At 36.6% G+C, this 20799-nt stretch overlaps 1 protein-coding gene across 1 annotated transcript; it reads right to left on the minus strand.

Moving 5' to 3' along the window:
- Positions 1-5018: 5018 nt before the first annotated feature.
- On the minus strand, positions 5019-18812 carry rnd1b (Rho family GTPase 1b). Its single transcript, XM_067370737.1, has 5 exons — positions 18579-18812; positions 18180-18267; positions 9099-9208; positions 8565-8699; positions 5019-7635 (listed from the first exon to the last, which is right to left on the minus strand). The coding sequence occupies exons 1-5, from the start codon at positions 18696-18698 to the stop codon at positions 7390-7392; spliced, it is 699 nt and encodes a 232-aa protein (XP_067226838.1). The 5' UTR covers positions 18699-18812; the 3' UTR covers positions 5019-7389.
- Between the last annotated feature and the right edge of the window lie 1987 nt (positions 18813-20799).

Below are 20799 nucleotides of genomic sequence, written 5' to 3' on the forward strand. Positions count from 1 at the left end.
TAATACAAAATGTCATATTTTTGACAATCTGTTAAAATTGATATTCAGTGTATTTAAAAATTATTTTTAATTGCTAATTAATTGTAATGACCAAAAAAAAAAAAAAAAAAAATCATGGTACAGCATGATTTTCTATAATTGTACAGAATACGTTATGTCTTTCTTAGTCATAGAAACTGCATTTTTTTTGCAACATTTTTTCTTGTCTGTTTTTTATGAATACTTGACAAAAATATTTTGAGTACCTTCTTAACCAGGGATTTAAATCACACAAAACTCTTAATTTTAATGACCAAAATATGCAGAAACAAATATTTTGATTAATTTTTTTATTCATTTTATTATTATTATTTATTTTAAAAGACTATTTAATTGTAATTATTTTGTTGCCAGAAAATATTCTGTTTATTTAATGTGGCTTTTGACAGAAATATTGTCTCTCTTAGTAAGCATCATAGTGAATCACTTAACATCTTCTAGACTCAAATGTCTGCATACTAATAATGGTTAACTGCTTTAACTAATTAACTACTAATAGTAAGTTATCACTACATAACCATAAATGTAGTTTGTAAGGGCGATGTCAATGAAACAAGCAAACAATTTAAAACAAGTTAAGCTACTTTAAAATGGAAGCAAATCAATTTCCTACCCTGCAATTTTCTCTGGTTCTTAGACTGTGCCATGATGCCTGTGGCCTTAACCCATATCTGTTCATAGCTGAGTGAGCAATTCCTTTCCCTGTGCCTGTCCAGATGTTGGCCTAATTTGCTATGACTATCAACGTATGCACTCTTACAACTCCCTCTCCATGCGTATGAGTAAGTATGGGCTTGTTTACTTCTGGGGAAGCGCGTTTTGTGTTAGCGAACACTACAGCTGGCTTAGGTGAGACTAGACCCTCGGGTCCTTGTACTTTCCCTGCATGTGGCTATTGCATGGCATTTAACAATAACCTAGATCCTTCTAGCATGCTTTCATAAGCGCTGTTGAGTGGATCAAAAGCACTGCAGGTGATTTGAGGCAGGAGGTCAGTGCTTTTGATAAACTCCCACACTGTTATCACAGAAATGGGACTCTATATGTTTATATGGAAGACAGATAGATGTTTTTTTATTTTTCAAAGTTCTATAAAATGAATACTATTGGTGTATGTTGTACAAGTTAATACTATTTCAGTCTCTCTATACCTTAAATTCCATGTTTAATTTAATGTTACTTGCTGTCTCTTTGTAAATATTTGTGAATAATTACAAAGTAATTAGTATTTGTTTACTAGCTATTTCTGAGTGACAATTGTTTTTTCAGTCATGCTAGTCCTCACTTGCACATTGGATTAAAACACTGCGATGCATCGCAAAGTAATTTCACAGATGGTCAAGGGACTTAATGTCTGCAAATAGCTCAGCTATAAGCAAACATCACACGCTCCCACTAGTACTTCTTTAATCTAATGGTTCTGCTTTGTTTGATAAGCCTTAAGAGACGTTGCTTAGCATGTTTCATAATGATACCCTCATTTTACATGCGCCGAATGAGCAACTTCATTACGGTTGTCTTTGTAGAGCCGTTTCCCAGTGAGATTTGGAGCCGGGGTGTGTGGAACTCTCTTGGCTGCTGAGTCGGGGTCTCCACCTCCGCCTCATGTCCTCCTGGCAGCGTTCCTCTTTTGGACACTGGCAGCAGCTTGTGCCCCATGCCCCCTCCCAGATGTTGTGTCTTGGGACAGATGTGCACCCCAGCTCAGTATCTAAGGAATCTAGGTAAGTATGTGGTTAAGCAGGAGATGTCTTGCACTGGCTGATGAAAGGGAGGAACGTGCCAATGCAACAGCCCACCTGGCATCCAAACGGATAATAAGGGACGCTAACAGAAGGAGAGTTAGTATTTTATTGTTGGAATTATGTTACTATAAAAATGCCACAATAATTGCTTAATTTAAAGGAGGTAATTAAAGTTCTTTAATTGATACATTTACAGAAGAAAAAGTAAAATTTTTTTTTTTTTTAAGAAATTATTTTTATTCAGATAGGATGTATTAAATTGATCAAAAAGTGACACTAAAGCCATTTATAATATTACAAAAGTTTTCCACTTCAAATAAATTCTGTTCTTTTGAACTCTGTTCATCAAATCCTGAAAAAATTGTTTCCATAAAAATAGTAAGCAGCACTATCACTTTTACCTTGATAAATGTTTCTTGAGCACCAAATCATATTAGAATTATTTCTGAAGAAGCATGTGACACTGACTTTGTAATAATATTTCACAATAGTACTATTTTAAAGGTGCCCTAGAACTAGTTTTAACAAGATGTAATGTAAGGCCCAATCCCAATTCTATTTTATACCCCTTCCCCTTGCCCCTTGAAACAGAGTGTCAAGGGGTAGGGCTGAAAATATTCCCCTAAGAAATGGGACACCACTACTAGACCGTTACACGTCATCATAAGTCGTCGCTAGCTCCTACGTCATAGATGCGCCGATGTTTATCACACACTTCTAAGATGCCATCGATAGCTGTAGTGATCTCTGTTGCTTGGGCGACAGCTATTTTTACTATTAGTGCACATATCTCACAGTAATCAGGCCCAAGCAACATAAACATTTAACAGATGACTCACTCCCGAAGTTGTTTTGCTGTGTATTTCGATTTCAAGAAACGCTGCTCGTTTTCTGCACGAAAACGTATGAGCCTGCGTGTTTCCTCAGGAGTCCCTACATACAATAATGATGAATAAGCACGCAAACTGAATGCACTTTTTGTTTATATCATGTAACGTACACGTATTTATGGACGTAACCACAACAAAACAATACATTAATCAGGTATGCGTCAAAAAGACAAGTTAGCTGCCACCGGATTTGAATTTATGTTGTTGTCAAATCAACGCGGGTTTCAATAAAATATAAAAAAATATAAGTAAAAAACATCAGCAAACTTTTTTCATAGCGATTTTAACAAATGTTTTTTTCTGAGAACATAACCGTATACATGAACACAAGATTAAAGGCAACATAAAACAAGTGATTATTTATTACTAAAATACTGTTTACCGTAAGAAAATACTTACATTTATGGGTCTCTCTGCTCGCTTGGTCGGCCATCTTGGAAATTTATCATACCCCTTCGTCTGAAGTGTGGTCCCGAAAAATCTTCGTTTGAAGGGCTACCTGGCCCTTCCCCCTACCCCTTCCCCTCCAACCAAATGAGAATTGGGACACCCCAACCCCTTCACGTGAACGCGCGAAACAAAGGGGAAGGGGTAAGGGGTAGAATTGGGATTGGGCCTAAGTCTAAGGTGTCCCCTGAATGTGTCTGTGAAGTTTACCCCATTGATTTTTTTTTTATTAATTTTTTTAACTGCCTATTTTCAGCCATAATTACCTATGCACCGATTTAGCGTGCGGCCCCTTTAATTCTGGCGCTCCCCCCGCCCACAAGCTCTAGACTGCCTTAAACAGCATTTAAACAAAGTTCACACAGCTAATATAACCCTCAAAATGGATTTTTACAAAGTATTCTTCATTCATGCTGCATGCATACATCGATTCCAGTAAGTATAGTATTTATTTGGATGTTTACATTTGATTCTGAATGAGTTTGATAGTGCTCAGTAGCTTAAGCTAAAATTACACACTGTTGGAGAGATTTATAAAGAATGAAGTTGTGTTTATGAATTATACAGACTGCAGGTGTTTAAAAATGAAAATAGCGACGGCTCTTGTCTCCGTGAATAAAGTAATAAACGATAGTATTTAACCACATGTAACAGTACATTAGCAACATGCTAACGAAACCTTTAGAAAGACAATTTACAAATATCACTAAAAATCATGTTATCATGGATCATGTCAGTTATTATTGCTCCATCTGCCATTTTTCACTATTGCCTTGCTTACTTACCTAGTCTGATGATTCAGCTGTGCAGATCCAGACGTTTTGCCTTTGTGTAATGCCTTAACATGAGCTGGCATATGCAAATATTGGGGTCATACATATTAATGATCCCGACTGTTACATAACAGTTGGTGTTATGTTGAGATTCACCTATTCTTCGGAGGTCTTTTAAACAAATGAGATTTACACAAGGAGGAGGAAGCAATGGAGTTTGAGACTCACTGTATGTCATTTCCCTGTACTGAACTCTTGTTATTGAACTATGCTGAGATAAATTAAATATTTCATTCAATGGCACCTTTAATTGTATTTTTGATCATATAAATGCAGCCTTGGTGAGCATAGAAGACTTTCAAAAAAAAAAAAATTCTGACAAACTTCGTTTTGAACAGGAGCAGATTGATGCCTTCACAGAGAATGTGATTTCACCAAGTACAACATGTTCCTGGATCAAGGATCCTGGATCTTTATTGATCCTGGAACAACATTGCAAACAACCAATCAGATTTGAGGAACAAGTTTAAGTCAAGTTTAGGCTTACAACCAGGGTTAGGTGTTTATACACCAGTGTTATTCACTTATCATTTCTGTCTGATTTTAGGGATAAGTTATGGGTGGGGTTAGGGTTAGAGATAGGGTTAGGACTAAAAGACAGAAATGTTGTCCCAGGATCAACAAAATATATGGAGACACAGGAACATGCAAAAATCACACCATGCCATAATTACGAGATTCCAACTTGTAATTATGAGTTCTACAAGGACATGAATGCTTTTTACAACTCCAACTTGTACCACCTGACCGCTGCAGTTTCATTTTGCCCTTGATAGCGTTGCCACAGAAACGCATAATTCTGAGTCATGGTAATTACGACATGGCGTGAATGTAGCATTTATTACTGAACTTAAGTATTTTGACATAGTAAAAGTTTAAGTACGAGATAGAATTAGTTATCTGTATAAATGTACAAAAAAGACAATGTAGTCAAAGTCTCTCTTAGTCAAAGAAACACCATTTTTGGCAGCATTTTTCAGTTTTTTTGTAACATGGCACCAAACTCAGCCACTAGGGGTATATATGTTTTCTTTATGAATTGCCTTAGTACGCAGTCTAAAATAAACTCCAATACACACAAGTCCAATACATTTGTGCCACACAAAGGCAAGCTTTATTACTGGAAAGACGAAGGGAGAAGACATACTTTCAAAAATAACATTCTGAAGTAAACAGTGTAAAACACAAAACAGAAAATAGTTGCCTGCCTCAAATGATGAATCCAAATAAACAGGACTAAGCAGTTTTACATCAAGCACATCTTTGTCAGTCCACAACATAAACAAATATTTAATCTTGTGACATTCTTTTTTTTTGATGTCTTACAAAGATTACAAAACAGGATATGTACAACCGAAGAACTAGAGGACATGCTTGAAGTGTATTCGTACCAAACAGTGTGCAATGGCAGCATAATGACTGAATGTCCATCTTCATCTGGGACGCTCACATGACCCAGAACTTCACAAACAAATAAATCGGCAGCTACAATGTCTGACCAGCCATGTGACATGTTTACACGCTGTTCATACTCCCTAGCACCCAAAATTAATTTATTTTATTTACACAGTAACAAGACAATGCAAAAAGGAATTTGGTGTGTGATCACAGTGACGGAGCTTGTAAACGGCCACAGTGGCTGCTCGCATCTTATCTTCCGCCACTGATGATTGAACAAAATGAGAAAAATATTGATTTCAAGTGTACAGAAATAAAGCAAAAACTACTATTTGAACAATAGTTAAAAAAATGGAAAAATATCTTTCATTAAACAGGACCAGCCCGTTTTTCTTTTTTTCTTTTCCAAAAGTCTGTTTCCATTTCCAGTTTGGCCTTGCAGATTCACAAACATCAAAGCCCTTATCAGGTCAGCTGAATCATATATTAAAATGTCCAGTCTGAATCTCCTTCCAGTTCATCTGCTCTTCATGCATTAACCTCTCTTATGCTCGTGAACAAATCACTAATATTCCTATTTGGTTGAAAAGGAGAAAAAAAAAACGTTGCACTCCAATGGTCATATTTTCATCTAATTACTTTAACAAAGGCTCAACAGAGTCACAATATATTGGCTTGTTTTTACAGCAGCACTGATGTATATCCACATAAATATACGCATGTCCACAAAGCAGTAGCATGAATTTATAATAGCCATTTTTGTTTTAATTATTGCCACTGTACACACTTTGAATTATAAGCACTTGAACCATAATTATTGCTTTGTGGTGGAAAGCAGACTTCAAGATTAGCACTTTGCACAAGAAAACATGTTTTTTCCCCATTGATAATCAAGTTCAGAAACACATTGGACGATATTATTCACAAATATTTCTGCTGCTAGTGCTGCAAATGAGCATGGAGGCAATGAAATGGGAGACTGCTACATAAGATGCATGACAAACTAAACCCAAGCTGGTCTGATCTTAATCATCTCAAACCAGGCGATTTGCAACCTTCTTGCATACTTTTTGAATCTGTTGGTTTCTGAAAACATCAACATAGTGCTACGACATCTCTCGATGTCATTTCAAGAACAAAAAAAAAAAAAAGATATCAAATTCGATCCGATCGAGTCCTCTCAGAACTAGCACAGGGATCGCTTCACAAATTCATGGTTGCCTACAGTACAGAGCAGCAGGAGATGTTGAGATACAGATAATCACTGTAATATATTCCCCAGTCACACCCATTCTATCCCTCTAATGCCTCTAAAAATAGAAGCGTGTATATCAGACAGTGTTCTAATAGAGGAAATAAGGGAAAATTTACTTTGGTTGCATCATACATTGTCTTTTTACAAATATTTTTGGCCCTTGTTTCCCTCTGTTTCTCCATCTTAGTGTTCAGATATGGACGGCTCCCATTTAAAAATCATATTTCACTTCCTGCACTGCCGCCAATGCCAAATGGGCCTCCTTCTCCTCTACATGACCCAGGATTTGCGCACATCTCCACAACAGTCACGGCTTCACAATTCCCTTGGATCGGTTCCCTCAGATTTAGTCATTAGTGCATACTGTAGGTATGTGTTTTGAATCTTACACTAGAGATCTCGCATTTATACATCGAATAGCTTACATTGAACATTGAAACTTCTTTTAAAACATCTGTTTCCTATTTACTAAGTTGAATCATTCCGAGCTTCAACTGGCACAACGACAGCAAATCTCTCGATAACAAGGAATGAATAGATGACGGCTGATGATCGAATCTCGTTTGAAAAAGCAAGATACAGTAGTGAAAATACATATGCACTGTTGAAGAGCTCAGGACAAGGAGGACAGCGAGGTGTCCACTTGTTCTGAAAGGTGTTTCTTTGGGGGGTGAGGAAGGATTCCACATGTCAATGATGTGGCAATCGGAACCCACCCCCCTTCCCCAGACCAAAGCGCAGGGAATGGTGTAGCTTTTGTTATGGGGGGTGAAGTTCTCCACTCACATTACAGAGCAACTCTTGGCTTTCTCCTTCTTGAAGGTGGAGGAGATGAGCTCGGACTTGCTGGGCAGGTGCAGCAGGCGTTTGGACAGCCGACGGGTCGGGCTGGGCTTGGCAAGTGGCTGCAGCTTGTTAATGCAAGCCAGCGCAGATGTGCGGAACACGCTGTGGATGCTCTTCTCGGAGGTGAATGCTGAACACTCCAGATAAGCCTCGGCACCCAATTGTTTGGCCATGGCAGAGCCCTGTGATGGGAGAAGATGCACAAAAAACTCAGTTCGCTGTAGTTTCTCAGTCTTAAAAATGTCTCAATAAATACAGGTCATAGATTCAAAAGCTTCGTTCATGTTGTGAGTTTTCTACATAGGTGGTTACCTTTTAAGAGAGCATCCTAAGTAAAAGTGTCTGATTTAAAGATTTAAAACTAGTTTAAATTATAGAGGGCTGAAATTATTAAATTATAGAGGGCAGATATGTTTTCATGTACCCATTTATATTAAGATGACCATATATACATACATATTAAGCATGATATTATAAAGTGAACATGTTATTTATTTATTCATTTACACACACACAAACACCCCGTTTCAAAAGTTGAGTCTGTAAGATCGTTTTAAAAAGTTTTTGAAAAGCTGCAATTTAAAATGGCTCAAATACAGAAATAAAAGTAATATTGTTGAGTATTTTTACAATTTAAAATAGCTTTCTATTTGAATGTATTTTAAAAATTTAATTTATTCCCTTAATGTAAAGCTGAATTTTCAGCATCGTTAATCCAGTCTTCAGTGTCACATGATCCTTCAGAAATCATTCTAAGATGCTGATTTGCTGCTCAAGAAATATTTCTTATAATCAATCTTGAAAACAGTTTCTGCTTAATATTTTTGTGGAAACTGATACAATTTATTCAGGATTCTTTAATGAATAGAAAGCTTTTTTGATGCTTTTTTTTTTTTAAATATAAATATTTTCTAACATTATAAATGTTTTACTGTCAATTTTGAGTAATTGAATGCATCCTTGCTGGATAAAAGTATTAATTTCTTTAAAAAAATCTAATTGATCCCAGATTTTGAATGTGGTAATGTAGTTCAAAAAGCAATTTTACAGAGCATATTGTCTTGTAAGCAAGATCAATCCATCAGTAGTAAGAAACAACGTGTGGCTGTACCTGCTCATGAGTGATGGGTGTTTGTTTCTGATTGGACAGTTCCATCAGTGTGCAGACATCCGTCCGAAGGTCTGTCTTGCAACCAACGAGGAGAATACGAGTACTGGGGCAGAAGTCGAGGATCTCAGCCCTCCACTGCAAAGAGACAGAAATATATAAAATAACTGTTTTGCAAGAACTGATTTATCTTTCAGAGCAAACAGATTGTTCTGTATAACTACGGTTGCATAATGATAATTATAATCTTGATTCTTGCGTGCCAAGCACTTCTGGCAAGTATAGTGTGATAAATATTGCATCCCAAAAAATGCTGATGAAGTAAAGTAAAAAAGCAAAAACAAATGAATCATTCATAAAGAACTCTAAATTAAACTGACTTCTTTTAAAGATGCTTTGTTTGAATTCATGATACCACATGAAACACATTTTAGGTTACCTGACAAAATATTTTACAGTGAAGAAAGCACAGTCTAATGATTTCTTGAGGATCATTGTCAGTGGTGGTTTTGAATTTTAATAGGAATATCTAGTTACCTTCTTAAGTCCACTGTCAAAGATATCTGGGCGACTGATGTCAAAACAGAGGAGCACTGCGTCGGAGTCACTGTAGCAGAGGGGTCTCACATTATCATAGTATGGAGATCCTGAAACAAGAGACAGATGCTACTGAAGAGACGACTATATATAAATATCATTCAATACATGCAACTAACAATTCCTTTTTAAAAAAAATGTTCTTTCCGTTGGGCCTCAAGTGCAGTTTAGGTGTCCTTGACATTCTTTTGTAATATAATACCCAAGATAGATGAGAGAACATGAACCTGCTTTCATAACACAACTTTGTTCACGTGACGCATTTCTGAGTGAAGCCGTTGATTGAGTGTTTTTTCCTGTGCGTGTGTGTGGTCTTGGTGAAGTCAGCAGAAAATAAAATGTAATTTCAAAGGTGGAGGACATTTTTAAATGTTACATTTCAATACAAAATTATGACAGCAAGCATTTTTAAAATCTAAACCAGGAATATTAAAATAAATAGTCAATTTTAGTGCACTGATAAAATGGTAAAACAGGAACATTAGTACAATATAGTCAATTTTAGTTCCACATCTTCTTTAAACATTTTGACTACATAAGTTCTGAGATAAATGAACGCGCTGTATATATCTGCAGACAGAAGCAGACAAAGGCCAGAGGAAGAGCTCCCCTGGTCATCACTTCATTTCCAGTCAGCTCAGCATACATCCTGTTAAAGCCCCTTTCCTCTCACTGCTTGCCATATTGGCATTTTAAAGGAGAAGAAAATGACAATTGAGCTCTAAATCCTCATTGATCTATGTGTCTCGCTCTCTCCCTCAATTTCTTTTTTTCCACAAGATTATGCAACTGGAGCGATAGGGCTGGGGTATGCACTTCCTCCAGCTCTTGCTCAGAATCCTTAAGTAAGCCACCCCCCCAATACCTCCAGTCCCCCTGTTTCCACAGCAACAGCCTTGGAGTCAACCATCTGCAGAGCGCCGTCTTCCTAAAGGCATCCTTTAACTGCCTATCAATCATTTGATACAGAGCGGTGCCCACCCACTTGGTACTGAGAAGATGCTGGGTGGTGTAAACAGCCTTATATACACCTCACTATTGCAGAGTCTCCTTTTCTGGATGAATTTTGCATCAGTCTCACTCTGAACCTCACGTGTAACAGTCTTCATGTCTTAGCATGAGTCAGTGAATCGATCATTAACCATGAAGTGTATTCTAGAAGCTTCATACTAAATGTTGACTGAGTAGTTTGTTGAAAAGGGACCTTACTTTATATATATATATATATATATATATATATATATATATATATATATATATATATATATATATATAAAAAAAAATAAAAAAAAAAGGTCAGCATAGTCCAAGTGATACCCGAACAAATCACTCTTATGAAATGATCGGTTATACTTCTTCAAAGCTTTTCAATGTGACCGGTGTAGGCCAAAGGATTCCCAAACAACTGATTCTTATGGGTTGATTCTTATTGAAACAAAACACATAGTGAGAACAGTATGGTCTAACTGATTCTCAAATAGTTGATTCTCAGGAGTTAGTTCTTTTTTAATGACTCAAACTCGCACAGTTTATAACTTACTTTGTTATGTGTAGTATGTAGTATAAAGTAAACTAAAACTAAACATCTTTTACAAAAATTGTTTTAAAATTTATGCTTCAATTCTCATCATTTGGCAATGAGTGACATTACATTTTTTTTTCAAACATTACTTTCACACAAGTACTAAAATAATCATGAATTAATTCCTTACGATTCATATCCGTAAACATCAAGTAAAATTCTTTAACAATACGTTAAATGTTAAATTTTGTCATGCTGATTTTCAGTTTATTAAAACTTTGTCAACATGACTCTTGAGCATTTATTCAACAAATCAGTCAAAAAAACTTAAGTTGAATCTTGAATGAATCCTTCACTCAATATACTCAAATATTTTTAACATTGACTTTAAAGAATGAATTCACTTTGAAATGAAAATTAGCCCAAGTTTTTCTCACCCTCAAACCATCCTAGGTGTATATGACTTTCTCCTTTCTGATGAACATAATCGTAGAAATATTAATAAATATCCTGACGCATACAAGCTTTTAAACTACAGTGAATAGGGATCAATGAGTATGAGCTGAAGAAAGTGCTTCCATCCACATCCATCCAACATAAATATGTTCTCCACACGGCTCCGGAGTGTTAATAAAGGCCTTCTGAAGCGAAGCAATGCGTTTGTGTAAAAAATATCCATATTTAACAAGTTATGAAGTAAAACATCTAGCCTCCACATGAGCTGCCTTCCATATTCAATGTACGCAGAAAGAGTAAAACCCTTGCAGTTCACAAAGCCTACACTACATCCTACGCCTTCCCTATTCAAATTATGGAAAAAGTGTAACTGAGGTGATGCCAGTTTACACTTTTTTCGTAACTTCCTTATGGAAGGCGGTCTGGCACAAGGTACATATTTTACTTAATAACTTGTTTAAATATATAAATATATAAAAAAGGACTTCATTAACCCCCCGGAGCAGTGTGGAGCACATATTTATGATGGATGTGAATGGAAGCACTTTCTTCAGCTCATACTCATTGATCCCTATCACTGCCATTATAAAGCTTGGATGCTTCAGGATATTTATTAATATTTCTGCGATTATGTTCATCAGAAAGAATAAAGTCATATACACCTAGTAATTTTCATTTCAATGTGAACTAATCCTTTAATTCAAGTGGAGTATATTCAGTGAAGGATTCACCCTACTAATTCAAACTGATCACTCAAAAAGATTCAAAAGATTGAGTTATTTGTTGTAAGAATTGCTCAAAAGAGTTTTAATTAACTAAAAATCAACATGAAATTAAAAATTATGAAGCCAATTTCCCTCATTTCATTATGGAGATCACTGGCTAAAGCAGGAATGGGTTTGAGGTTCTCAGAAAACAAGTCACATCTGAAGCACAGATCACCGTCTCTTTTCTCTCTCCTGGGACATCACGGACACACAAACCTGGGCGTGAGGCTGCATTCAATTGCTGCTGATCTAAATGCAGCGATCGATGTAGATGTACACCAAGGGATGAAAAGCATTTGATTAAACTTAACAAAATGGCACATCCCAGGAGACAAAGACCTCCACATGGTGAGCTTACCAAAACTCACTCAAAGCACTGTTTGAAATCTGAAAAGGACACCGTGATGCTTATACTGTTGGCAGGGAGCGCTTCCAAACATGAATCCTGAACCACCTGCAGTCTTGGAACACAGTCACAGAACTGCACTATGTTCAATAGTGAACAAACCATTTCTCTGCTCTCAACCCTGGGCCACAAGTTCCCTGGCTAAACAAGATGAGGATGTTAGACTGCCTGTGTATTACCAGATGGAGGGTTGGTGAAGCGTGCAAAAAGGGAGGAAAAAAAAAAGAGCAGTTTCTACAATCGCACTAAATGCTTTTTGTTGTGATGCCATGCCTGGAGCAAACTAGCTTAGCTGAAAAGTGGGCCAACGTGTGCATGTGATTGATATGAGATGGCCTTTTCCTTGGGCGCAGGAAGAGTCTTGTGAAGAGAACAGATGGAGGTGGAGTGGGCTGCTTTTGTGTGCCGCACAGATGAGAGCCGCAGCGCATTCCATCTGCTGATCCCTTTCACTCTTTGAAAAACTATTTAAGCAGCGTTTCATCAATGACTCTGAACTATGAATGTACCTGTCAAGTTGCATCAGACATATTCTGAAAAATTATAAAAAAAAGCACATTTAAACTAGACATTTTTGGTGCGCACCTGAGTGTGCTTGACGTCACAGTCTGGATTGTAAAAATGTCACTTGGTCTTGGGTATGATTCACTTCAGTACTTATTAAGAGTCATGTTCACAATTCTCGTCCCTCATGACTAAGCCTTCTCTTACAGTCTCAATGAGACAGTGATAACAGATCCTGTCAATTATTGTCGCTTAATGCCATTTACTAGGGAAAGAAAATATAATTCCAGTGTGAATAAGATTGTATCATATAATGAAAAGAAAATGCTATTGTTTCCTGGTTCTACAGCATCAGAGCAAAAGAAATCATTTTAGCCAAGTGAATGAGCTTATTGAATGTGAGAAAGACTGTGCTGCAAAAATAACGCCAGACAATACGTCATTTTGTTCAAAACATGTCTAATTCAAGAGCAAACAACTATTATGCTTCTTTTAATGAACTGTTTAAAAAGACTCACAAGTTATCAGTCTGAATCAGTCAGATGAATAATTCACTTAATGAATCAGTCAGGCTACTGATCTGCAAGTCATCATCATTCATGTTTGACTCAAAAGAACTTGAAATCTTTACTGACTTGTAGTTAAATATGTTCAACTGCAACAGATATTATAACAGAATTAAAAAGCTGACTAAGAGTAAACCTCAATACAGTGGAATATGTGAGAATCAAGCAGTACTCTGAGACTCATGTAGATGCGAGCAGGGGGCTGAGAGAGGTCAATGTTCACAAAGGAGCTAGAAGCAAGTAAAAGCCCCTGTCAGTCTTTCTACTAGAGATGAGAACAAAACCTAGAGCGTTCTCCATATCCCCAACCCCCTTTTCCTTAGCATCCCAGAGATTCCATCACATCAGCTCAACAAAGAATCCCCCCTCTCTCTCATTGCGAGGTGCTGACCATGACCCCTCAGGGAATACTATCTCAGAGCTGTGGTGGTGTTTCCTCATTGGTGCCTGTCATCAACTGCCAATGGCTACTGGAGAGCACATTAATCTACTGGCTGTTTTAATGTGCTAATGGAGCACTATTTTTACACACCCGATCTTGTGTAGTCATCCCATACTAAAGCAGCAGAATTTATATTCTCAGAAATGTACATCCATCAGCGTAACAGCAAATGCCACCTAATCCATTGCTAATACTCCAATGCAAATTAATTATAGCCTCCATATTAGGAATACAGACGGCCATCTTCTAAGAGCCTGCAGTAGGTCCAATTGGCTGTCGTGATTAAGTGAGAGGATTGATTTTCACCTGTAAATCCTTTCTGGGCCTCAAAGAAAGCAGTTCAAAACCCAATGATGAGGTCAGCGCAATCAATGAGGAGAAGACTAATAAGATGCCTCATTCACATTGAGCAGAATCACTGAGCTGATATAAATAGCACACAGTATATAACACAGTATAGTAAACAACACTCAAATCATTTCACTTGTCACAATTTCTGTCATTTCTACTTGAGTTCAAGCTAAATTTTCTTTAATGATAATTCAATTCAAAGTGATCAAAAAAGTGCAATGATCTAATTACTGTAGGTTTTGACTTTGGCACCAGTTTGATTTTATGTCAAAACTAAAACAGCAATTATACTTTTTTAAATGCGCACTAAAGGTAATGGGACATAATTTAGCAGTTCTGTATGAATATGTATGAATCACACATGCATAATCTCTGAAATGTTTGGGGTCAGTAAGATTTATTTGAAAGAAATTATTACTTCTATTCAGCAAGGATGCACTAAATTGATAAATGGACAGTAAAGACATTTATAATTTTACAAAACTTTTCAACTTCATAAAAAGATTCACAGTATCTACAAAAATATTAAGCAGCACAAAGTTTATAACTCTGATAATACTCAGAAATGATTCTTGAGCACTAAATCACCATATTAAAATGATTTCTGTTGACACTGAAAATCATGTGACACTGAAAATTCAGCTTTGCCATCACAGGAATAAATTATATTTTAAACTATATTAACATAGAAACATCTATTTTGAATTGTAATAATAATAACATCACACAATATTACTGTTTTACTGTATTGAACAAATAAATGCAGCCTTGGTGAGCAAAGATACTTCATTCAAAAACATTAAACAATCTTACCAACCCCAAACATTTGAATAGCAATGTATACATACATCTACATAAAATAATTATACATTAATTTATTAAACTTTGGATTTTTATCGGAAACACAGTATAAAAATAATTATGCTACAGTCTATTTGGCCGCCTTAGTGTGAGAATATCAGTGCTGTATTGTGAGAAATAATTAAATATTTTAGTTTTTTATCAATTTACACAGCAAAATCCCCAGAGTTAAATCAACTCTGCTCAGAGAACATATGGTCCCTCTCTACATAGAATTGAAATAACACTGAAGCAGAGTTAAAGTTAATGAGATAATATGCTGTTCGTGGAGTTTGATGTCTTTTATCTTCAGTTGAGTTCATCTTAGGCTGTGGCTGGAAGTCAGTTGTAGTTCTTGTATTTCTCTTCAGTGATTCTGCTTGTTAACAGCAGGTGTTCATCACTAATGTGTAATCATCACTTAATTAATCACTTAATTTCATTACCTTTAACTCTGCTTCAGTGTTACTTTAACACTATATAGAGAGGGACCATATGTAGGCTACTCTGAGCAGAGTTGATTTAACTCTGGGGATTTTGCGGTGTATTTATTTATTTTTTTGCTGAACTTAAGGATGCAGCCAGTTCAGTTTACATCCGTGAGTAGTCTGACTTGGAATATCGGTTTAACTTGATGGAAATACAGTTCAAATTCTACAACACCAGCCATGATTAACAGCTAAAAACTGGATAAAACTCTGGTTTGCCCTCTCATCCTCATTCAAGCCCCGACTCATCCCCTTAAACCGTACCCTGTCTCAGCTGGCTTGTCTCGAAGCAGACTAAATCAGATCAAAAAGCATGAGCAAAAGGCTGGGGCATATTAACAGCACATATTTCATTCAGCAATCTGTACATGAAATCTCAATCCTTGCTTTCTCTCTCCCTCACTCACTGTCTGTCAATCTCTATCGCACATGTACAACAGACAAACACATTACAGAATCCTAATCACATCAGCCACACTTCACAGTCAACAAACAGCAAGATGTTACTGGGTGCTAATTATGATGCTTCTTTTGGTGTGTGTTTAGGTTATCATGTCTGTCATTTACTAGGGATTCAGAAATGAGCAGTAAGGAGCAGAGATACACATCACATGAAATCAGGTCAATAGGCTACAATGGGAAGCTGTGGGGAGATGTGAACCGCCTCAGTGACCATGTACGCCCTCATTAGATTACTGATTATGCATGGCAGCTGATAGAAAGACAGACAATAGTCTAGCCACATGCCTAATGCATATTGGAATAAAAAAAGGCTTTCTCGATTTGGCAAGCTCTAATCTGATTGGCTGACTTCACGCAACTTCCGGGATTAAAGGATTAGTTCACTTTAAAATGAAAATTACCCCAAGCTTTACTCACCCTCAAGCCATCCTAGCTGTATATGACTTTCTTCTTTCTGGTGAACACTATCGGAGTTATATTAATAAATATTGTGACGCATCCAAGCTTTATAATGTGAGCGAGACCAACTAGTATGAGCTGAAGAAAGCGCCTCAATCCACATATATCCATCATAAACATACTCCACACGGCTCCATGGGGTTAATAAAGGCCTTCTAAAGCAAAGCGATGCGTTTGTGTAAAAAAAAATAAAAAAAATCCATATTTAACAAAGTTATGAAGTAAAACATCTAGCTTCCACACGAGCTGCCTTCCATATTCAACATACGAAGAAATTGTAAAACCCTTGCAGTTCACAAAGCTTACACTACGTCCTACAACTTCCCTATTCAACTTACGGAAAAAGTAACTGACGTGATCTTCCGCCAGACCGTCTTCAAATTACGAAAAAACGGAACTGGCATTGTGTCAATTAAGCTTTTTCCATAAGTTGAATATGGAAGGTGTAGGATGTAGCGTAAGCTTTTTGAACTGCAAGAGTTTTACAATTTTTTTCTGGCGAAAGCTTGATATTTTACTTCATAAATTGTTATAAATGGATTTTTTTTTTTTCACACAAACGCATCACTTCGCTTTAGAAGGCCTTTATTAAGCCCCACAGAGCCATTTGGAATACGTTTATGATGGAAGGAAGTGGATGAAGGCACTTTCATACTCATGATCCCTGTTAACTGCCATTATAAATCTCAGATGTGTCAGGATATTTATTAATATATCTCTGATTGTGTTCATCAGAAAGAAGAAAGTCATATGCACCTAGAATGGCTTGAGGGTGAATAAAGCTTGGGCTAATTTTAATTTTAAAGTGAACTAATCCTTTAAGGGCATACAGGGTTTATCATCATCAGTCAGTTTGAAAAAAATAAATAAAAATTAACATGGCACTTTTGTGGATGGATTCAAGTATCAAGTCTCTGAATGATATTCAAGTTAACTAGATATCCACAAGCAGACAGACGAAAGTTCAAGAGTCTGTACTCAATTTTCACACCATGTTAAAACAATTTTGGCCCACTGGACACTCTTTTAATCAAATGCACATATGATTTGTAGAAAATTGTTTCTATGTGGTGTTCTACTACAAACTGATCATGTTACAATCGTTCTACATTTACATTTTCATACACTGCTTCAGCATTAGCATAAATTCAATATTTAAATTAGGTCTTGCTTAGTAATCAGCATGACTGGGTTGACCCAACACAGATCAAAACAAGCCAGACTGTTTCCTTGAGCAGAATATAAAACAGCTACAATTTGTAACAACTGTAAGGAATGTAGCAATTCTCTGACTACAGGCTATCAATACTGGTACATTTTCTAACCTCAACCAATGTGGTTTCCAATTTCCAGTGTTTTCTCCAGGCAATTTCAGACTATGAATACACTCTAAAGCAAAAATGCATGAATGTCTGATGCAGCTTTTTATTAACTACAGAGATGCAACATTATAATGATAATGAAAACCATGTCATTTTAATATATGATGTGGCCAAAATGCCATTTGACATCACATTAGCTCATAACAGTACACCAATCAAATATCTCATTTTGATTTAATGTTTTTATATATTACCATAAATTATACTGTCTATTCCCCATTACACATGATATTTCATATCACGTCGAGACTCGTACTGCTTCGTTTATTTACATTATGATGCCGTCCAAGCTACATAACATGCCCGAAAGAAAATGTTATTGTCCATTTAGATCCATTTTTATTATTTAGCCACTCAATCATCCGTTTTGTCTTACCTGACGTGTCCCATAAACTCAATTCAACACGTTGGTCATCAAGCTCCAGACAGGCTGTGTAGTTCTCAAATACTGTGGGCACATACGTCTGAGGAAGAGATGCAACACATTAAAACTGATGAACATGCATGTGATGCTGCATGTATGTAATGCGTAGAAAGAAAACGGGGTACCACTTCTTACATACTGTTCCTTACCTCTACGTAAAAACGATTCAGTGTTTGCATTATTTTGTTATGGCAGTAAAACATAAAGGATATGGACATATTCCTAACGGACTAAGCATGTTACAAGTAAACTAAGAAACAACAGTTAATCTAGACATGCGTGTTATTCGGCAATACCATTAATAATATAATTGCAGAACTATTTTAAGTATTTCAGAAATGCTGTACTGACCTCCGGATAACAATCCTTCGCCAAAACCTGTAACATCGCAGTTTTCCCGCATTGAACATCCCCAACCAGCACCAGTTTACATCTGACCACCAGTGGCTGTGCGTTTCTTCTTTCTTTCATTGTTTTACGATATATTTTAACAGAATAAATAAACAAAAAACGTCTAAAACAGACAGACACGAGGATGTGCGAGTGCACAACAGTTTCTGTGGTGCTTACACAAAACACTGAGAATTGCCCGCAGCCGAAGTGATTGAATTGTGGACTATGGGTTTATATATGCCGCACAACAACCAATCACCTTGCACGATGCTCATGACGTCTCACATTCTTCCCTCCGTCTGGAAAGTGGAAGGAAGCGTATTTCCCCCGACGACTCAGCCTTTTGGGAAACTTTTTGTCTCATCCTTACCGAATAAAAAATTCCACAAAATGCTAAATTTATACACGAGTTATCCAAAATACCCACATTAGGGTTGTTCTGTGGTTACAAAAGACTGTTTATAAATCACATGGCCTCTGAGAATAGCGTTTTCTATTATAGCTTCAATGAATGTCTATCACATACTAACTAAATAATCCCGCTTCACAGCTTTTCATGCATATTGTGGCGTCGTCATTGTCTCCTGAGTAATTAATTAGATTGTTTTCACTCAGCACCATAAGCCAGTCAATTGGTTTGTTCACACATTCGTGTCCCCCCACATACTGACTTTACTTTCCCCTACTTTTAATGCTATTTCTTTCAGAGAGTTTTCCTTTTATTTTTGAGGTCTTTTTAAATCATATATGATAACAACGACCTCAAATGTCCCCAATGATACATCCCCAATAGCTAATTCTTAATTTTGTTTCTGCCCTAATACTGAAAACATTATTAGTCTTGATGAAATGTATCCATTTTGACATGTTTGATCATTTTACAGTAAAGTCTTGCATGACTCCTCTTAAAAATCCCCTTGACTAAAAACATGAAACCATTGTTTACATTACCAACTGACTGGATTATTGGACAAATTGCTCTTTGATCCCAGTCTGTGTTTGTTTTGGACACAGTAGTTTGGTTAATGACGGGTGTGAGGCCAAAAGTTTATTGGCCTGATGGGGAAGTTCGAAATTTCAGCCCTCAGGGAGTCTCAGAAGGCTAAAGTGATCTGATAGTCACCAGGCACAGAGGCTTTGACACTTTCAAGGTTATATTTGTATGTTAAACACCTCAGAGACAGCAGGCTGGGAGGAATAGACCTTACGCAAACACTTCTCTCCCATCCCCTACTTACAAATTCAATTATTCTTGGATGGTCTAATTTCACATCATCAAATGGTTTCAGAGCAGAATGTTCATATTGCCTTTTCTGTATCTGTAGTAGATATATCATGCACATTGTCTCCCTGTTTTTGTCCCTACTCTCATACCATGTCAATTTGCAAACTACTTTTAAAATTCTGTGGTGGGAATATAATATTTGGTCTTAATTTTGACTGGAAGCCCTTGTACCCTTGTTATTATGCCATTAAACCTACACTAAACCAGTTAGTGGTATCATGGATGAGGCTTGTAGTATCCGCAGCAGGGGTGGAGACCACATGAAGTATGTATGAGGGAAGAATTCCCCTGATGTAACAGCAGGGCACAAAGCACAGGAAAGCAGGTGGAGCTGAATAATCAACAGCCCAGTGTGTCACAACACAATCTGCTGTAAGAGACGGAAGGTGTCAGAAGGTTGCATTTGGGTTCCTACCTCTGTGTAACCTTAGGTTCATGGCATTTATTAAAGATCATTATGTAAGACAAAATTTTATATATGGGTTGGCTATATATTTATATATACACTCTAAAAAATGCTGGGTTAAAAACAACCCAAGTTGGGTTGAAAATGGACAAACCCAGCGATTGGGTTGTTTTAACCCAGCAGTTGGGTTAAATGTTTGCCCAACCTGCTGGGTAGTTTTACTTAACTCAACTATTGTTTAAAAATTACAGTATTGCTTACTTAAAATGAACCCAAAATATCTTGAAAATTAACTTTTATTAATATGTTTAATAAATGAACATTTTAATTTCATTTTAGATTCATTTTAAGTCAGCCATATTGTCATTTTCAAACAATAGTTGGATTAAATAAAACTACCCAGCAGGTTGGGCAAACATTTAACCCAACAGTTAGGTTAAAACAACCCAATCGCTGGGTTTGTCCATTTTCAACCCAGCATTTTTTAG

This window comes from Chanodichthys erythropterus, chromosome 20 (assembly GCF_024489055.1).
Source record: "Chanodichthys erythropterus isolate Z2021 chromosome 20, ASM2448905v1, whole genome shotgun sequence".
Taxonomy (NCBI): domain Eukaryota; kingdom Metazoa; phylum Chordata; class Actinopteri; order Cypriniformes; family Xenocyprididae; genus Chanodichthys; species Chanodichthys erythropterus.